This window comes from Macaca thibetana, chromosome 16 (assembly GCF_024542745.1).
Source record: "Macaca thibetana thibetana isolate TM-01 chromosome 16, ASM2454274v1, whole genome shotgun sequence".
Taxonomy (NCBI): Eukaryota; Metazoa; Chordata; class Mammalia; order Primates; family Cercopithecidae; genus Macaca; species Macaca thibetana.
The window spans coordinates 77,356,016-77,377,616 of NC_065593.1; the positions used below are offsets into that span (position 1 = coordinate 77,356,016).

Here is a 21,601-nt window from a genome sequence, read left to right on the forward strand (position 1 = left end):
TTATTGCATGGTAACTGTGGATAAAAAATGGTGACAGAATTTTTAAAAATTATGAATTAGAGAGGTAATTCATGATTTTTGTTTTATCCTTTATTTGCTGAGTTTGGATTATCAGTGAAAAAGCTATGTCTGAATAGGGATTTGTTATTATAGGAGAAGATTTCTTAATTTACCTCAATTTAACCAACCTGATGGTCTAAACTTGATTTTCCCTTTCTACTATGAATTCTCACATTCAGACTGATGCTGATGGCATGCCAAATTTTCACAGCTAGTAGGCTTCCATTTTAATAATCCAGTGCATCTATGTTATGGGTTAAGTTGTTGACTTATTTATAAATAGTTCTACTTTTTATTAAATTGATGATAATTCAATCATTATATAAACTGATGAACTATTAATGGAAAAGGGAGTTTTTCTCATAGAAAACACATTTGAATAATTCAGAATATTCCAGTGAAGGCAAATTGCTAAAAAAGTTCTGCTGAATTTGGTGTGAATAAGATAACTGTAAAAAGATTGGAGAAATAACTAAAACCTAGATAGATTCAGACTGAAATTTCTGGTCAACTTTTTTTTTTAAATTTTAATTTAAATTTTTTCCGACAGGGTCTTGTTCTGTCACCTGAGCTGGAGTGGTGCAGTGCACAATCATGGCTCACTGCAGCCTGGATTTACCATGCTCAAGCGATTCTCCCTCCTGAGCCTCCTGAGTAGCTGGGACTACAGGTGCACGCCACCACCCTTGGCTAACTTTTGTATTTTTTTGTAGAGATGGGGTTTTGTCACATTTCCCAGGCTGGTCTAGAACTACTAGGCTCAAGTGATCAACTCGCCTTGGCCTCCCTCCCAATGCTGGAGTTACAGGCGTAAGGCATGGCGCCCTGCCTTCTGGTCAACTTAAAAGAAAAATACTTTATTCTTAAAAGAAACTGAAATTAGGAGTGTAGACAATAAATAAATATGTTTATGTAAGGAAATCCCGAAAGAGAATGCCTACATTAAATAAAAATGGCCTTGGGCCTATTTTTTTCTTTCAAGTAAAATGTTTAAGGTATGTATATATCATTTTATGATCCTTTATTTTAACAAGATTTTAAGATGATCTGACCAAATGCTTGTCTCAGTCAATAGAGATAAAAGGATTTTACTATCCTAGACTGAATCACATGGGATAAGTCTAGGTTTGAGATCAAAGATTTGAAATCTTAAACATACACAGGTAAGTGAAATCATCTAGAAATGTGGTTGTGGAAAGAACAACAGACTGAGAATAGAACTGTTATATCACTATCATTTAAACCAGTATTTTTCAAAAATTTTTATTGTAAGCTTCACTAAGAACTCTGAACACCCACCATATCACACACACAGACACACAGACACACACACACACATCATAAAGTTTCATGAAATAATATCTAGCCTAACTGTGTGACATATGCTCTGATATTTTCTTTTCTCTTCTATACTATTTCATTAAAAAATGCTCACTTAACCCACTAATTTGAGGGGAGGAATAGAAGGCCATAAACAATGAGCCTCAGGAAAGGCAGAGAAGAAAATTATGGAGAGCATGAATTCATAGCAGCTGAGAATGTAGAGAGTTGTAATAAAAGAAAAAGTTTAATATTATTAAAGGCATCAGAGAACTCAAGTTAGAAAAAGGTGAGTGGTGCACACTGGATTTGTCTGCTAGGATGTTGCAGTCAGCTAAGTAAGAGTATTTTTTAATAGAATGGTGAATGTGGGAACCGGATTCTCTTTATGAGAGAAGAAAATATGAGGTGATCTCCTTTCCTTCTATTAATAAATCCTTCCCTTCCATTTTGAATGCTACCTCCTGATCATTTTCTGGCTTAACAAAATCTTGGCTTCATTTTATGCAATGCTTAGTATCCATAGGGGAAAAACTGGATTTTAGATTAATTGAAGTGATTAAGAGAATCATTAGATTATCTTAGATTAATTGAATTAATTTAGATAATTATTTCTCTTAGATTAATTTAGATTAATTGAAATTATGAAGAGATTAAGAGAAATGATTTTTTCCCTGACTTTGAGACTGAGTTCTTCGCTAAACTTTTGAAAAGTCTTGATATTTTGATGATCTGGTTTGAGAAATTCTCATTTTCAAGTTTAAAAGAATAAGTACCCCTTAAAAAGTATAGGGGTGATTACAGTGCTCACAGTCATCTGGTAGTCTTTCTGTTAGATCCATGAATTCCTCTTCCGTGATCTTTATCCCCATGTTTTCTAAAAGAGTGTCCAGCTTATTGACATCAACACTGCCTTCTAAGTAAGGAATAGGAAAGGAATATGGTAAAGCAGAATGATTCTAAAATTGGACTATGCATTCATGCTGCTGTATTATTTTTCTTCTTTATTGAGCAAGAGTTTTATCACATTGAAAAAATATTATTTATTTCCTAGTATTATTGTTGAGATTTTAAGACAAACACCAAAAACTTGTCTGTTATAGCTAATAGAAGGATAAAAATTAGAACTGAATTCCCCAAATCTTATTGCGGGAACAAGCCCACAAAGCAAAAATATTCTTAAATAAGGCTGAAAAGTTAGAGCTAATCATGACCACAATATTCCACAGAACAGGAGTTATTTTTGTTGCCTGTATTTGCAAACTATATGTCCTGCTTTTGACTGAAATCCTTATCTGACAGCCTTAACTCTTCATCTTTTGCTGCGTATTAAATTTTTCTTTTTTTCCTTTAGGGCTGAGGAAAAAATCCATGAAAGTTTGACACTTCCTGCCAGATCATAGTAAAATAAACACTCGTTAACTTGCAGATCTACTGAAGGAGCCATAAATAATGACTCAGTTATATAGGAAAGGAAGATTCATGTTTCAAAAGTACAAATAAGAGTTTAAGACTAAGCCTTTTTATTGCACTGCTTACTCACGCTCAAGAGACTTTATGCCTTTCATCAACCTTTTCTGATACACTTTTCCATCAGCTATAAAAAACGGAACATTTTGGAAATAGAGTTAGAAGACAGTACAGATCTCTTAATTTCAGAAAGAACTTAAAATCTTTGCCTAAGGAACATTTCAAATGCAAATAGGTAATACACAGTAACAAAATGTTCACTCTTGGTAGTACATGATTAAAATGCAAATGATAACAATTATATGTGCCTGCTCACTTTTCTGTATTGGGAATGTAGGGAAAATAACATTCTCTACTGCTGTTTGTGGGAATTCAAATTACGATTACTTTTCCGGAAAAAAATTTGACAAAATAAAATATCTTCCATTTTGCAACTTTACTTAAATAAATCTAATCTTGACAAATTTTAGGATGTTTGCAAAGTTTTCTCCACAAGGCTGCCAAATAAAATAAGGACATATATTCATAGATAGGAAACTGGAAATATACATCTCAATTTTTTTATATTTATTTATTTACTTTTGAGATGAATCTCACTCTGTCGCCCAGGCTGGAGTGCAGTGACACGATCTTGGCTCACTGCAACCTCCTCCTCCTGGGTTCAAGCAATTCTCCTGCCTCAGCCTTCTGAGTAGCTGGGACTACAGGTGCATGCCACCACACCCAGCTAATTTTTTGTATTTTTAGTAGAGACAGGGTTTCACCGTGTAAGCCAGGATGGTCTTGATCTCCTGACCTTGTGATCTGCCCGCCTCGGCCTCCCAAAGTGCTGGGATTACAGGCCACACATCTCAAATTTTTGATAGTAGTTATTATTTTGAGGTAGGAATAGAAATATTTTGATATTTTCTTATCTGTATTACCAACGTTTTCTATGATGAATCACATTAATAGTCTGAAGAGATGAGAATTATTAATATATACATAAATTTTATCTATCTATCATCTATTCATTATCTAAAAAGTGCTGAAGGAAAATGCTCTAAAATATTAACTTTGATTATCTTTGGGTTATGAAATTAAAAACATTTTTTATTTTTCTGAAATTTTTGGTTTTATTTCACCTAATAACAAGTTAAGAAATGTAGCCTTTTCTCAATGTACAAAATTATCCACTTCTTGGTAAACGACACATTCTATTTTTCAGAAACACATGCAGCTACTTTATTTAGTTCCTTTCTATTGTCTGTCTACTCCTGTTTCTTTCCCCTCCTCTCTCTCTATTTTCTTGTCTCTTTTATTTTTCTTTTAATCTGTTTCTACAAATCTAGCTAATCAATAACCTGAAGATGTGAATAATGAATTTGAACTTTGACAGCAACTTACAGCTGAAAGGTTTGATGATTTTCAATTAAAATCTAAGTGATGAAAGTTTTATTTGTATTAGCATTAGCTTTTAACATTTTAAAAGCATTTTTAGTTTATTTTGGAATGTTTTTATATATCCACAAAACCAGACTACCTAAAAATCACAATGGCATCCATAAGACTTACCATTAACTGGCAATGTTTTCAGCAAGTTCAAGTGTTCATCAGGCATGAGCTCAATCCCCAAGTTTCCTAAAACACTTTTAAGTTTATTTGTATCAACTTTGTCTCCTTTGAAAGAAAAAAAAGTTGTTCACACATGGCAATTTTAGGATATTATAATTACCAAAAATCATGAAAAAGCTGGACCATATAATGACATCTTTACTTATGTATTCTCACATATTCCTTTTGTTTTTTAATTTTGCTTTAAGTTTTGGGATAGAAGTGCAGAACATGTAAGTTGGTTACATAGGTATATGTGTGCCATGGTGGTTTGCTGTACCTATCAACCCACCATCTAGCCATTAAGCCCTGCACACATTAGCTATTTGCCCTAATGCTATCCCTCTGCTTGCCCCCCACCTCCTGACTGGCCCCGGTGTGTGATGTTCCCCTCCCTGTGTTCCTATGTTCTCATTGTTCAGCTCCCACTTATGAGTGAGAACATGGGGTGTTTGGTTTTCTGGTCCTGTGTTAGTTTGCTGAGGATGATGGCTCCTAGCTTCATCCATGTCCCTGCAAAGGACATGATCTCATTCATTTTTGTGGTTGCATAGTATTCTACATTCTCACATATTCTAATAGTGTTTAAGGATGAGTAAGATAGAACTTCCTTGATTCTTCATGAAAAGAGACAGTGGTCTCCTAAGCCTAATGTAAAGACATGCTAGCACTGAAGAAAATCCGATTGTACAATCAGCCTATAATTTAGGGATATCTAGTCTTTTTTGTTTTTAATGCTGAATTATGTGATTATTATTTAAAGCAACCCAATCCACTTAATCCTTTAAAAATATTTATCTTCTTATTTTCTGTGTCTATCTAGATTTTGACTACTTAAACCAGAAGTTATTAACTCAAAAGCTCACAAGAGTCTGGAGGTAAAGGAAAGGAGTGAAATTGGCTTAGGTGAAACAAAGAGCACATGCTTTATCCAAAGAGAAAAAACATCAGCTATTTTGTGAGTAAATGCAGATTCAGTGTTTCCAGACCTTATGAAAGTTGATAGCAGTCTGGATTCAACCATGGGTGGCCAACTTGTGACCTCTGATTAAAATACCGGTTCAGATCAGCACATTATTGTTAGAAATCACAGAAAATAAAATTTATTCCTCAAATATACAATTCATTTTTACGTCCAAGTCCTAAATAACCAAAGGGAGAACGGTTCTATATAAATATGTAAAATATTAGCACAAATACATTTAATATTGGGAAAGCACCATGCAAAATTCAACAGAGTTAAAGTAAAACTGTTTTAGTAATGTCTTACCTGTAAAATATTTCATTTCATTCATCACCTTTTTCAGATCAACCTTACCATTAACTGTAAGACAAGGAATAAATTGTTCAGAAACATGACAATGAGACTATGAAAATGATGTTACACAGAGGAAAATTTAGTACTTATTTGCTTTAGAACATGTAACTTTTGATACACCCTTCATAAGAAAACTCACATGATAATAAACACAATTATTTCCTAAATACAATTAATATTTCAGCAGCATTGAAGTATTATGTTTTGGGGGAGAAAAGTGATTCCTAGTTTCTGAAAAAAAGTATTTTTTCTTCTAGCAGCAAAGTAATACTCCATGTCAATGAGAAAAATCTAGCTGTAACCCAGGAATCACAGAAGATTAAAAATGTAGTTATTTCATGAATTCAATAAACTTTTACCACAAAATACCAGTAGAGTGGCCAGAAAAGTATATCAATTGTTAATAGTCTTGCTAAATCTATGGTGAGAAGAATTTTTTGATCCTTAATCTACATCTATTCAAGTATTCCTGGACACAAATAATTTCTGTGTCAACACCAGCTACAGGTCAGGACAGCATGAAAACGTGTTTTTGTTCAACTGAACTATTATAGGTAATCAAGCCCATCATGGAAAAAGATAAGATCTTTGAAGGGGATTAGTGCTTTTTTGGCTTTGTGTATGGTTTGCTATGGTGGGGAGTCAACTAAATCCTTTTGTCTTTTGATTGCCCAGCCGGTTTTTAATGAAAAATTTTAAAAAATTAATAGAAGGGCTCTCTGCTATAGGTTATTTAATTGGGGGATTTCCACTGAGAACTAGGCCCTCAGGGAGTTTTATTTCATTAAAATATTCTAAATGTATCTCAAATCATAAGGAATCTATTAGCAGGAATAAAAATGTTCTGTGTGACAAGGAAAACTTCATTTATGTGTAATTTTTTTAACTTTTTTTTAAAGTTCAGCGATACAGGTGCAGGTTTGTTATGTAGGTAAACATATGTCATGGGGGTTTGTTGTACAGATTATTTCGTCACCCAGGTATTAAGCCTCGTACCCAATAGTTATTTTTTCTGCTCCTCTCCCTCCTTCCAACTTCTACCCTCAGGTAGATCCCAGTGTCTGTTGTTCCCCTCTATATGCCCATGTGCTCTCATCATTTAGCTCCTACTTATAAATGAGAAGGTGCAGTATTTAGTTTTCTGTTCCTGTGTTACTTTGCCAAAGATAGTGGCCTCCTGCTCTATCCATGTCCCTGCAAAGGATGTGATCATTTTGTTTTAAATGCCTGCATAGAATTTCATGGTGTAGATGTACTGCATGTAATGTTATTCTTTTGTATTTACCGTAACCAACCGTAACCAAAGTTCTGGAAGGGATCTGCAAATATGGAGACCTGAATAGGAATCATTGTCTCTTTTACTACCACCTCCAAGCTGTTTGCCTTTTGGGAATCAAATGCTACTGATCTCTACAGGCTGCTAGGCCTATATCAAGCCTTAGGCTCTGATAGTGTCCTGGAAGAAAGAATGGGCATGGGACTCTCTCCCCCATGGACTAGGAAAGCACCAGGAAAGTGTCAGAGCATGGGAATAGAACTGAGAAGCAGTAGACTTGGGAAACACTTGGCACTAAAACTCTAAAGACCCTAATGAAGGTCAATAAAGGCCAGCGTGAGGTATTCCCGGTTCCTGTGACTCCTAAAAAGCCAAGAAGGAGTAAAACAGGTGGGCAGAAACGTTCATTCTGGTGGTGAATGTTTCAAGTGGTGAAAGTACAAATATGTTAGAACAGAAGCTTCTTTCCACTGTATAAGTTCAAAAATAGTCTGTTGTGAAATGTGTAATAGGAAATTGTATTTAAAGAAGACTCAGTGAAGCTGCATTCAGAAGTAAATTTATGGTTTAAACTTTATTGTTAAAGCAGAAAGACAAAAAGGAACTAAGCATGCCACCCGAGGTGGGGGATGGTAACCATAGAGGAAGAAACAAAAACCTATGAGATTGGAATTAATTCCTGTATTATTAATACAGGTAAAAATAAAAATTAATAAAAAAAAGCAGTGAAAGACAGTGAAAATACAAATGAATACAAAAGCTAGTTATTTGAAAAACCAATCAAATGTATTTTGTCCTGATGGGCTGATTAAGAGAAAAAGGAATCAAAGATATGTAAGAATAGGAAAAGAAAGAGAGCCATATCATTCAGGCTCTGGCAGGTAAAATATATCTTTAAATGGAGCATCAAAGAATGAACTTATTTACAAAGGTATGACCTGGATAAAGGGGAACCAAGAGATGATGAAAATCCAGATGGGGTTGGTTGGGGTACTGGGACAGAGGGAAGCCATTAGCCTTGTTCCTGGGCTTAAAAGTGAAAAGACTTAATGTGGCACATATACACCATGGAATACTATGCAGCCATAAAAAAGGATGAGTTCATGTCCTTTGCAGGGACATGGATGAAGGTGGAAACCATCATTCTCAGCAAACTAACACAAGAACAGAAAACCAAACGCTGCATGCTCTCACTCATAAGTGGGAGTTGAACAATGAGAACACATGGACACATGGAGGGGAACATCACATTATCAGGGACTGTCTGGGGATGGGGGGCTGGAAGAGGGACAGCATTAGGAGAAATACCTAATGTAGGTGATGGGTTGATGGGTGCAGCAAATCACCATGTCACATGTATACCTATGTAACAAAATTGCACATTCTGCATATGTACCCCAGGACTTAAAGTATAAAAAAAAAAAAGTGAAAAGATTTAGAAGGGAGAAGTAAAACTTTCTCTATTTACAGATGACATGACAGTTTATGTAAAAAATCCTAAGGAGTTTACAAAACAACTATTAGAATTCATAATTTAGCAAAGTCACAGAATATAAAGTTAATATACCAAAATCAGCTATTTTTTTATATACTACCTGCCGGGGGAGGTGTCAGAGCCCTGGCAATGAAAAGTGATTGGTTTGTGGGTAGTAAGATTAATTTATGGACCACAGTATAGGTTTGAAAAGGCAAGCGCTGCAGAAGAGTGCGGTGGGGCACTTTGGCAAGAGAGGAGTGAGTGTGTAACGGTGGATTTTCCTTAGGGGTATTTATGGACCTTAAAGCGGGAGCTTAAGGGTAATTTGGATCATCTTAGCCACATACTTCATGATAAATAATTACATTTGTAGACATTTTGGTGCCTTGATGCCAGCAAGGGTTGCACAATGAGTTTTGACATGCACGCATTTCGGAGATGTATAGAAATTCTAGTTTCTTATACATTTTTGGAGAAAAAAAACCTGTTACCAGATGGTGGCTTTAGATAATAGGGAAGTCTAACTACTTCTAAATTCCTCTGATAAGGACTTTTGCCCCTGGAGGTCTACTTGATGGCTATCAGGTGATCTTTGCTTTCCTCACTACCAAGAAATAATTTGAAAATAAAATTTCAAGAACTCCACTTCCAACAGCATTGGAAAACATTAAATATTAGAAATAAATTTAACCAAGGATGTAAAAAGACTTTTACACTGAAAACTATAAAACATTGCTAAGAGAAATTAAATACCTAAATAAATATAGTCCATTATTTATCAGTTGGAAGAGTCAATATCATCAATATGTCAGTTCTTGCAAAATTAATCTATACATTGACGGCAATTCCAGTATGCTTTTTTTGTGTGTGTAGAAATTGAAAAATTGATTCTAAAATTATATAGAAAAAAAGAACCTAGAATATCTAAAGCAATTGTGGGAAAAAGACAAGACTGGGCATATTCAGGGTGTTATGGCTGGAAAAAAGAAGAGAAAGAAGAAAGAACAATGCTGGAGGATAAAAAAAAAAATTGAACTTACAAAGTCATGTGATTTTCAATGGAGATACCAAAACATTTTGATGGGGAAAGGAAACTCTTTTCAGCAAACGATGTTGGAATAACTAGACATCCATATAGAAAAGAGTGAACTTCAACTCATACATCACACAATACACAAATATTAAAGATAGATCAACTGACTTAATTGTAAAAGTTAAAAACTTAAAGCTTTTAGATGAAAACATAGGGGAATATCTTTGTAACTTGGATTTCCTAGATAAGATATGGAAAGCAATAATCATAAAGAAAGAGAAAAATCTAAGTAAGGTTTCATCAAAATTAACAACTTTTGCTCACCAAAAAACACCATTAAGAAAATGAACAGGCAAACCATAGACTGAGAGAAAACATATCTGAGAAACGGCTAGTATCCAGGATATATAAAGAATTCCTAGAACTCTATTAATAAACAACCCTAAGTGGGCAAAACAATTTGAACAGAAACATTACAAAGGAAGGTATATAACTTGCTATCAAGCAGTTGAAAAAGTATCCAATATCATTAGTCATCAGGGAAATGTAAATTAACACAATATTGAAATACCACCACACACTGACTCAAAGGACTAAAATAAAAAAAATTGATAACACCAAATGTTGGTAAAGAGTGAAGCGAATAGAACTCTTAGACATTGTTGGTGGTAGTATAAAATGGTGCATCCACTTTGGAAAAATCTCTAGCAATTTCTTTTAAAACTAAAAATGCATCTACTTTATGATGCAGCATTTCCATACCTAGGTATTTACCCAAGTGAAGGGGTGGCCTGTCCCTCCACACTTGTGGGTATATCTCATCAGATGGGATGAAAGACTGAGAAAAGAAATAAGACACAGAGACAAAGTATAGGAAAAGAACAGTGGGCCCAGGGGACTGACATTCAGCATACCAAGGACCTGCATTGGCACCGGTCTCTGAGTTCCCTCAGTTTTTATTGATTATTATTTTCACTACTTCAACAAGAGGAATGCGGTAGGAGAGCAGGGTGATAATAGGGAGAAGGTCAGCAAGAAAACATGTTAGCAAAAGAATCTCTGTCATACCTTAGTTGAAGGGGAGGTACTATGCCTGGATGTGCACGTAGGCCAGATTTGTTTCTTTCTGCCCAAACATCTCAGTGGAGAAAAGAATAACAAAGCAGCATTGCTGCCAACATGTCTTGCCTCCTGCCATAGGGCGGTTTTTCTCCTATCTCAGAATTGAACAAATGTACAATTGGGTTTTATACTGAGACATTCAGTTACTAGGGGCAGGCAGGAGACAGAGTCCTTCCTCTATCTCAACTGCAAGAGGCTTTCCTCTTTTACTAATCCACCTCAGCACAGACCCTTCACGGATGTCAGGCTAGGGGACGGTCAGGTCTTTCTCATCCCACGAGGCCATATTTTTGACTATCCTATGGGGAGAAACCTTGGACAATACCCAGCTTTCCAGGGCAGAGGTTCCTGCGGCTTTCCGCAGTGCACTGTGCCCCTGGTTTATCGAGACTAGAGAGCGGCGATGACTTTTACCTAGCATACTGCTTGTAAACATTTTGTTAACAAGGCACATCCTGCACAGCCCTAGATCCCTTAAACCTTGATTCCATACAACACATGTTTTTGTGAGCTCAAAGTTGGGGCAATGAGGTTGGGGCAAAGTGGCTGGGGCAAAGTTACAGATTAACAGCATCTCAGGGCAAAGCAATTGTTCAGGGTACAGGTCAAAATGAAACTTCTTACATTTTTCCTTTCTACATAGACACATTAACAGTCTGATCTCTCTTTCTTTTCCCTACACCAAGAGAAAGAAAACACAAGTCCACATATAACTTGTGTAAGAATGTTCATAGCAGCTTTATTCATTATAGTAAAATACTAGTAAAAATCTGCATCCAACAATAGAAGAAGAGATAAACATGTTATAATAGATTTGTACAATAGATTATTGCTCAGCAATGAAAACAAATGAATTACTGATACAAGCAACAACATGGATGAATCTAAAAACAGTTATGCTTAGTAAAAGAAGTTTTGGCAGACCATATTTTCAAAAAATGGCTGAGATATATATCCCATCCGACATCCTCTTCTTAAAATGTGACTGATGTGGCTGGGTGTGGTGGCTCATGCCTGTAATCCCAGCACTGTGGGAGGCTGAGGCCTGTGGATCACTAGAGGTCAGGAGTTGGAGACTAGCCTGGCCAGCATGGCGAAAACCCGTCTCTACTAAAAATACAAAAAGATTAGCTGGGCGTGGTGGTATGTGCCTGTAGTCCCAGCTACTTGGGATGCTGAGGCATGAGAATTGCTGGAACCTGGGAGGAGGAGGCTGCAGGGAGCCAAGATCACACCACTGCACTCCAGCCTGGGTGACAGAGCGAGACTGTCTTAAAAAAAAAAAAAAAGAAAAGAAAAACAGAAAAAGAAAACATTAACTGATACATCTCCCACCAAGAGCTTAGACTGAGTCAAGCTTTAGACTTAGACTTTTGCCATGGCTTTGACAATAACATTTGGTGAAAATGATGCTATGTGACTTTTGAGGCTATATCACACAAAGGATAGTTTTCATCTGGCATTCTCTCTCTCTCTGTCTCTGTCAGAATGTTTCAATTTGGTACCCAACAACTGTGCTATACAGGGGCCCAAAATAGCTCATGCAGTGAGACCATATGGAGAACACACTTGGAGAGAAGCAGAAACCCTCTCCAGCCCCAATCCAATAACTATCATCAACTGCCAGACTTGGGCGAATGAGCTCATAGATGATTCTGAACCCTAACTTCTGAGTTTTCTAGCTGAGGTCCCAGACATCATGAATCAGAGATAAACCATTCTCACTATGTCCTGTCTAAATTCCTGACCTACAGAATCTGTGAGCATAACAAGTAGTTGCTTTATGACACCAACTTTTGGAATAATTATGTTGCAGCATAATATATATATAAAGTAGAGGCTTTATACAAAAGAGTAGTTACTATATGAGCCATTTATATGTTTTGGGGTAGGTAAAATTAATTTATGGTAGAAAAAATTGGCATATTGGTTGCTTCTAGGGTAGGGTGAGAACTAACTGGGATGGAGCATGAAGGAAATTTCCGGAGTGACAATAATGTTCTATATCTTGATGTTTGGGTTACACAGGTATACTCATATGTCAAAACTCAGCAATCATGCACTGTAGATGTATATCAGTAATTACATTAACTGTACTAAAAACTAACCAAAAGAGAAAAAAGAGAGATTGTCAGACTCAAAAAATGGAGTCTAAATATATGCTGTATACAAGATATATCCTTTAACAATGTGGGCACAGATAGACTGAAAATCAAAGGAGGGAAAAGATACACTATGAAAACTGAAAAAAAGCTAGTAACACTGGTAATATGGACAAAGTAGTATTTAAGGCAAGAAAAATTACAATAAGTAAAAAGGGACATTTTATAATGACAAATGCATCAACTCAAAAAAGAAAATATAATACTAAAATAGCACAACCACACCTAAAATAAAAGTACATGTGTACATTTAACTCATTATCTTTACAAAGTTCCCTATTTCATTTTAAACTTTTATTTGGAATGGCTGAATGATAACTATCACTACTTTTCTCAGATAATTGTTGGGGGTGTTCCAATTATTATCTACCACTGGCATTTCTCTTTTCTTCTCTCCCACTTATTTGTTTTTCTCTGTTAACTTTCTTTCATTATATTCTTCTAGTACCGTCCACCAAATCCACAATTTTGCCAGATTAATTTTCCTCTTTCTGTGTATTTTCTGGCCTATTGGTGGCCCTGTTAACACTTTCACTTATTTTTAGTAATAGTTCAACAACTTCCTTACTTAAGGTTATAAAATAACATTACAAACCCAGGGCAGGATTAGGTATTAATAATAAGGTAGAGATTTTATTTTGGCCAGGGGTTTCAGAAATTCTGAAATTCTGCCTATAATAAATTACTACTTCCCATAGATCCCCAAGATAAATACAGTCCCAGGAAATTACTGACAATTTTTAGAGTCCAAATCTCTTGAGGTACACCTTCTCATAAGCCAGTAGTGCTTTAAAAGATTCAGGCAGATGTGGACTGTGGGTATAGTCTATTTCATTACTCTCCAACCTAAAACTGGGTCTCAAATTTTACCACTGTTACTTGAAAAAAGGTTAATACAATGTATACATGCCAGCATCAGGGGAAATGGAAAAGGAGAGGAGCTGGTTTAAATTGTCCACCATAAACTTTTCCCCGTAGGACCCATATGAAAGTGAGAGACAGACAAACACTGATTCAGATGGGTGTCATGTATAGCAGGTATACCTAGCCATAGTAAAAGGGAAGAAAACATAAAAGATTAAGTGCCCTTAAAAACATAAATACTGATGTCACCTATTAGCAAATGTGGCCAAAGGTGTGGATTGGAATTTGAGCAATACCTATCAATTCTCCCTACCTTACAGGGAATACAAAGAAAAGTTGAATATAAAAACACACACACACAGACACACACACACACACACAGACAGAGAGAGAGAGAGAGAGAAAAGGAAAGCAGAGAGAGAGAGAGAGAGAGAGAGAGAATCATGATCATGAAATCTTTCTCCAAATACACATGCAACGAGCAAGAGATAGCATGTGTTCTCCCTTTGGACTCGAGTTTTTCCTCTAAGGTTTTCAGAATGCCTTCTTGATACCAAATAAACACTTTTTTTTTTTTTTTTTTAAGAGACAGAGTCTTGCTCTGTTGCCCAGGCTGAAGTGCAGTGGCTATTCACAGGCACAAGCATAGTGCACTGCAGCCTTGAACTCCTGGCCTCAAGTGATCCTCCTGCCTCAGCCTCCAGTATAGCTGGGACTACAGGTAAGCACCACTGAATCCAGGTCCAAATAACATTTCTAATGATTGTTATAAATAGGTTTATAAGACTAGTTCTTCTGTAGGGTTCAGCAATATCTAAAATTCTCACCATCAACTGGTAGGTTTTGTGTTAGATCTTCAAGTTCTTTTTCAGTGAGGTTTATGCCCATGTTTCCCAAAACCATGTCCACTTTGCTGGAGTCAATCTTCCCCCCTTATTAAAAGAGAGATATACAAGCAAAAGTTAATGTCTCTAAAATGTGGGGAAAACTATCAATTTCTTAGGATTATGGTTAATATTTTCATACGAAAGACCAAATACTAATAAGACATTTACAGGTGTACGAAGAGTCAGTAACATACTTAGAATTAGATCTTGTTTTAACAGTCATGATAAGCATACCCGGTATAAAGTTTTAAAGGTGACTAAATTACTTCTCACAGAATTTCAGCAAGGTGACAATCCAATGTTTCTAACTCATTTTTTCTGGTTTTCATTGTATTTATTTTTACAATTAACTTCTAGTTATGTTAAGGGATACTGGATTTTCCATTCCCATTTTTTTTTCTAAAAAATATTTTAAAAATTTATTCTAAAAAAAATAACAAAAACAGGATACATATGCAGAACGTGCAGATTTGTTACATAGGTATATGTGTACCATGTTGCTTTGCTGCACCTATTGACCCATCCTCTAAGTTCTCTCCCCTGACCCCCATCCCCAATAGGCCCTGGTGTGTGTTGTTCCCCTCTCTGTGTCCATGTGTTCGCAATGTTCACCTCCCACTTGTAAGTGAGAACACGTGGTGTCTGGTTTTCTGTTCTTGTGTTAGTTTGCTGAGGATGATGGCTTCCAGCTTCATTTATGTCCCTGCAAAGGACGTGATCTCATTCCTTTTTATGGTTGCATGGTATTCCACGGTGTATAAATACTCCATTTTCTTTATCCAGTCTATGATTGATGGGCATTTGACTTGGTTCCATGTCTTTGCTATTTTAAATAATACTGCAGTAAACATGTGTGCATGTGTCTTTACAGTAGAATAACTTATATTCTTTTGGGTATATACTCAGTAATAGGGTTGCTGGGTCAAATGGTATTTCTGGTTCTAGATCCTTGAGGAATTGCCACACTGTCTTCCACAATGGTTGAACTAATGTACATTCCCACCAACAGTGTAAAAGCATTCCTATTTCTCCACAGCCTTGCCAGCATCTATTGTTTCCTGACTTTTTAATAATTGCCATTCTGACTGGCATGAGATGGTATCTCATTGCGGTTTTGATTTGCATTTCTCTGATGATCAGTGATGTTGAGCTTTTTTTTCATGTTTGTTGGCTGCATAAATGTCTTCTTTTGAGAAGTGTCTGTTCACTTGCTATGTCTACTTTTTGATGGGGTTGTTTTGTTCTTGTAAATTTGTTTAAGTTCCTTGTAAATTCTGGATATTAGGCCTTTGTCAGATGGGTGGATTGCAAAAATTTTCTCCCATTCTCTAGGTTGCCTGTTCACTCTGATGGTAGTTTATTTTGCTGTGCAGAAGCTCTTTAGTTTAATTAGATCCCACTTGTCAATTTTGGCTTTTGTTCCAATTGCTTTTGGTGTTTTTGTCATGAAGTCTTTGCCCATGCCTATGTCCTGAATGGTATTGCCTAGGTTTTCTTCTAGGGTTTTTATGGTTTTGGGTTTTACATTTAAATCTTTAATCTATCTTAAGTTAATTTTTGTATATGGTATAAGGAAGAGGTCCAGTTTCAGTTTTCTGCATATGGTTAGTCAGTTTCCCCAGCACCATTTATTGAATAGGGAATCCTTTCCTCATTGCTTTCTTTTGTCAGGTTTGTTGAAGATCAGATGGTTGTAGATGTGTGCTGTTATTTCTAAGGTCTCTGTTCTACTCCATTGGTCTATATCTCTGTTTTGGTACCAGTACCATGCTGTTTTGGTTACTGTAGCCTTGTAATATAGTTTGAAGTCAGGTAGCATGATGCCTCCGGCTTTGTGCTTTTTGCTTATGATTGTCTTGGCTATACAGAGTCTTCTTTGATTCCATACGAAGTTTAAAATAGTTTTTTCGAATTCTGGAAGAATGTCAATGATAGTTTAATGGGAATAGCATTGAATCTATAAATTACTTTGGGCAGTATGGCCATTTTCACAATATTGATTCTTCCTATCCATGAGGATGGAATGTTTTTTCATTTGTTTGTGTCCTCTCTTATTTTCTTGAGCAGTGGTTTGTAGTTCTCCTTGAAGAGGTCCTTCATATCCCTTGTAAGTTGTATTCCTAGGTATTTTATTCTCTTTGTAGCGATTGTGAATGGGAGTCCATTCAGGATTTGGCTCTCTGCTTATATATTGTTAGTGTAAAGGAATGCTTGTGATTTTTGCACATTGATTTTGTATCCTGAAACTTTGCTGAAGTTGCTTATCAGTTCAAGAAGGTTTTGGGTTGAGCTGCTGGGTTTTTCTAAATATAAAATCATGTCATCTACAAACAGAGACAGCTTGACATCCTCTCTTCCTATTCGAATACTTGTTATTTCCTCCTCTTGCTTGACTGCCCTGGCCAGAACTTCCAATACTATATTGAGTAGAAGTGATGAGAGAGGGCATCCTTGTCTTGTGCTGTTTTCAAAGGGAATGCTTCCGGCTTTTGCCCATTCAATATGATATTGGCTGTGCGTTTGTCATAAATAGCTCTTATTATTTTGAGATATGTTTCATCAATACATAGTTTATTTTACACGAAGGGATGTTGAATTTTACCAAAGGCCATTTCTGCATCTATTGAAATAATCATGTGGTTTTTGTCTTTGGTTCTGTTTACATGATGGATTATGTTGATTGATTTGTGTATATTGAACCAGCCTTGCCTCCCGGGGATGAAGCTGACTGGATCATGGTGGATAAGTTTTTGATGTGCTGCTGGGTTCGGTTTGCCAGTTTTTTATTGAGGATTTTTGCATCGATGTTCATCAGGGATATTGGCCTGAAGTTTTCTTTTTTTTGTTCTATCTCTTCCCAGTTTTGGTATCTGGATGTTGCTGGCTTCATAAAAAGAGTTAGGGAGGAGTTCCTCCTTTTCAATTGTTTGGAATAGTTTCAGAGGGAATGGTACCAGCTCCTCTTCGTATTTCTGGTAGAATTCAGCTGTGAATCCTTTTGGTCATTTTTTTTTTTTGGTTGGGAGGCTATTAATTACTTCCTCAATTTCAGAGCTTGTTATTGGTCTATTCAGGGATTCAACTTCTTCCTGGTTTAGTCTTGGGAGGGTGTATGTGTCTAGGAATTTATCCATTTCTTCTATATTTTCAAGTTTATTTGCATAGAGGTGTTTATAGTATTCTCTGATGGTAGTTTGCATTTCTGAGGGGTCAGTGGTGATATTCTCCCTATCATTTTTTTTTATCGTGTCTATTTGATTCTTCTCTCTCTTCTTGATTAGGCTAGCTAGCAGTCTATCTATTTTGTTAATTTTTTCAAAAAACTAGCTCCTGGATTCGTTGATTTTTGGAGGGTTTTTGATGTCTATCTCCTTTAATTCCTCTCTGATCTTTGTTATTTCTTGTCTTCTGCTAGCTTTTGGATTACTTTGCTCTTGTCTTTTCAGCTCTTTTATTTGTGATGATAGGTTGTCAATTTGAGATATTTCTAGCTTTCTGATGCGGGCATTTAGTGCTATAAACTGCTTTAGCTGTGTCCTAGAGATTCTGATGCATTGTCTCTTTGTTCTCATTGGTTTCAAATAACATCTTGATTTCTGCCTTAATTTAATTATTTACCCAGGAATCATTCAGGAGTAGGTTGTTCAATTTCCAGGAAATTGTGTGGTTTTGAGTGAGTTTCTTAATACTGAGTTCTAATTTGATTGCACTGTCTGAGAGACTGTTATGATTTCAGTTCTTTTGCATTTTCTGAGGAGTGTTTTACTTCCAATTATGTGATCAATTTTAGAATAACTGCCATGTGGCACTGAGAAGAATGTATATTCTGTTGATTTGGGGTGGAGAGTTCTGTAGATGTTTATTAGGTCTGCTTGGTCCAGAGCTGAGTTCCTTGTAAATCTTCTGCCTCATTGATCTGTCTAATACTGACAGTGGGGTATTAAATTCTCCCACTATTATTGTGTGGGAGTCTAAGTCTCTTTGTAGGTCTCTAAGAACTTGTTTAATGAATCTGGGGGCTCCTGTATTGGGTGCATATATATTTAGCATAGTTAGCTCTTCTTGTTGCATTGATCCCTTTACCCTTATGTAATGGCCTTCTTTGTCTTTTTTGATCTTTGTTGGTTTAAAGTCTGTTTTATCAGAGACTAGGATTGCAACCCCTGCTTTTCTTTGCTTTCCATTTGCTTGGTAAATATTCCTCCATTCCTTTATTTTGAGCCTATGTGTGTCTTTGCATGTGAGATGGGTCTCCTGAATACAGCACACTGACAGGTCTTGACTCTTTATCCAATTTGCCAGTCTATGTCTTTTCACTGGGGCATTTAGCCCATTTACATTTAAGGTTAATATTGTTATGTGTGAATGTGATCCTGTCATCATTATACTAGCTGGTTATTTTGCACATTAGTTGATGCAGTTTCTTCATAATGTCATTAGTCTTTATATTTTGGTATGTTTTTGCAGTGGGTGGTACTGGTTTTTCTTTTCCATATTTAGTGCTTCCTTCAGGAGCTCTTGTAAGGCAGGCCTGGTGATGACAAAATCTTTCAGCATTTGCATGTCTCTAAAGGATTTTATTTCTCCTTCACTTATGAAGCTTAGTTTGGCTGTATATAAAATTCTGGGTTGAAAATTCTTTAAGAATTTTGAATATTGGCCCCCACTCTCTTCTGGCTTGTAGGGTTTCTGCACAGAAATCCGCTGTGAGTCTGATGGGCTTCCCTTTATAGGTAACTGACCTTTTTGTCTGGCTGCCCTTAACATTTTTTCCTTCATTTTAACCTTGGAGAATCTGACGATTATGAGTCTTGTGGTTGCTCTTCTCGAGGAATATGTTAGGGGTGTTCTTTGTATTTCCTGAATTTGAATGTTGGCTTGTCTTGCTAGGTTGGGGAAGTTCTCCCGGATAATATCCTGAAGTGTGTTTTCCAGCTTGTTTCCATTGTCCCTGTCTCCTGGTATTCCAATCAATTGTAGGTTTGGTCTTTTTATGAAGTCCCCTATTTCTTGGAGGCTTAGTTCATTCCTTTTCATTCTTTTTTCTCTATTCTTTTCTGCATTTCAGTGAGGTGGTCTTCAAACTCTGATATCCTTTCTTCCGCTTGGTTGATTCAACTGTGGTTACTTGTGTATGCTTCACGAAGTTCTTGTGCTGTGTTTTTCAGCTCCATCAGGTCATTTATGTTCCTCTCTGAACTGATTATTCTGGTTAGCAGTTCCTCTAACCTTTTATCAAGGTTCTCAGCTTCTTTGCATTGGGTTAGAACGTGCTCCTGTAGCTCATCGTAGTTTTATTACCCATCTTCTGAAGCTTACATCTGTCAGTTCAGCCATCTGATCCTCCATCCAGTTCTGCACGCTTGATGGAGAGACATTGCAATCATTTGGAGGAGAAGAGGCACTCTGGTCTTTTGGGTTTTCAGCTTTTTTTTTTTGTTGATTCCTTCTCATCTTTGTTAGTTTTTCTTGTTTCGGTCTTTGAGATTGCCGATCCTTGGATGAGGTTTCTGTGAAGGTCTTTTTTGTTGTTGTTGTTGATGCTGTTGTTGTCGCTTTCTGCTTGATTTTCTTTCAGTAGTCAGGTCCCTCTTCTGTAGGGTTGCTGGAGTTTGCCGGGGATTTACTTCAGGCTTTATTAATCTGATTTACTCCTGTGACTGGAGATGTCACTCAAAGAGGCTGGAAAACAGAAAAGATGAGTGTCTGCTCCTTCTTCTGGGACCTCTGATCTTAAGGGGCACCAACCTGATGCCAGCAGGATCGCTCCTGTATAGAGGGTCTGACAGCTTCTGTTGGAAGGTCTCACCCAGTTGGGTGGCACAGGCCACAGGACTTGTTTAATGAAGAACTTTGTCCCTTGGTGGAGCGGGTGTGCTTCACTGGGGGGAAATCCACTCTTTTGTGCTGCCAGGATTCCTCGGAACTGCCAGGAGAAGAAGCTAAGTCTGCTAGTCTGCAGAGTCTGCGACTACCCCTCCCGCTAGGAGCTCAGGCCCAGGGAGATCCAAGTTCTGTCCCTGAGCCTCTTGCTGGAGTTATTGTAGATCCTGCAGGGAAGCCCTGCTCATTGAGGAAAGATGGGTCAGGGTTTGGCCTGAAAAGGCATTCTGGCCACAGGCTGCCACAGCCAGTGTGTTGGGCTGTTGGGACAAGTCTTAGGACCAAGCCGTCCAGCCTTCCTGGTGCCAGAAGGGGAAAAGTACAGCCTGGAGCTATAGAAATGGGTGTCACCCTTCCCCCGCCCAGTGAGCTTAGCATGCTAGACAGTTGCAAGTCCTAGTGCTGGCTGCTGCCCCTCCCACAAGGAATTCAAATGGCTTAGACAATAGGCAGCCTCAGCTGATGCTGGTCATCCCTCCCCACTGGGATTTCAGTAGGCTTAAGCAGATTCCAGTTGAGAGGCTGTAAGAAACTGTGCATCCCAGGGTTGGGACGCTAGGCCCCGGTGGCATGGATTCACGAGTGGGATTTTCCGATCTGTGGGTTGCACAGTTCCATGGAAAAAGCAGAGTTCCATGGAAAAAGCTGGGTAGCAAGCTCATTCACTGCCTCCCTTGGCTGGGGGCAGGAGGTTCTCCTTCCCCATGTGTCTTGCAGGTGGGCCACTGCACCACACTGTTCTTCCTTCTCTCCATTGGTAAAACTAGCCTTCTAGTCATTTTGATAAGAATCTGGATACCTTGGCTGCTAGTGAAGGATTTACATGTTTTTAGGTTTTTTTTTTTTTTTTTTTTTTGGCATGGGAGCCTCTGAACACTGCTGCTTCTAATTGGCCATCTTGGCCCCGCCCCATAAATTTTTTTTAATTTTAATTTTTGTGAGTACTTAGTAGGTGTGTATATTTATAGAGTACATGAGATGTTTTGATGTAGGCATGCAATGTATAACAATCACATTATGTAAAATGGGATATCCATCCCCTCAAACGTTTATTCTTTGTCTTATAAGCAATCCAATGAACATTTTATTTAAGTTAAAAAAGTAATTTCCCTTTACTTTTTGCTGTGCAACCTTGA

General features: G+C 37.1%; 1 protein-coding gene across 50 annotated transcripts in view; it reads right to left on the reverse strand.

The window, feature by feature from the left end:
- LOC126939504 (uncharacterized) overlaps positions 1-21,601 on the reverse strand; it is a 557,395-nt gene that overhangs the window by 181,913 nt on the left and 353,881 nt on the right. For 47 of the 50 annotated variants that reach the window (XM_050764859.1, XM_050764858.1, XM_050764860.1 and 44 more), the window contains 5 exons: positions 14,523-14,627; positions 5,714-5,767; positions 4,405-4,509; positions 2,924-2,977; positions 2,192-2,296 (listed from right to left, as the gene is read on the reverse strand). In XM_050764859.1, the coding sequence (XP_050620816.1) occupies positions 2,192-2,296; positions 2,924-2,977; positions 4,405-4,509; positions 5,714-5,767; positions 14,523-14,627 (423 nt within the window). The remainder of the gene's footprint in view (positions 1-2,191; positions 2,297-2,923; positions 2,978-4,404; positions 4,510-5,713; positions 5,768-14,522; positions 14,628-21,601) is intronic. The other 3 variants (XM_050764891.1, XM_050764876.1, XM_050764861.1) reach the window with 1 other exon arrangement.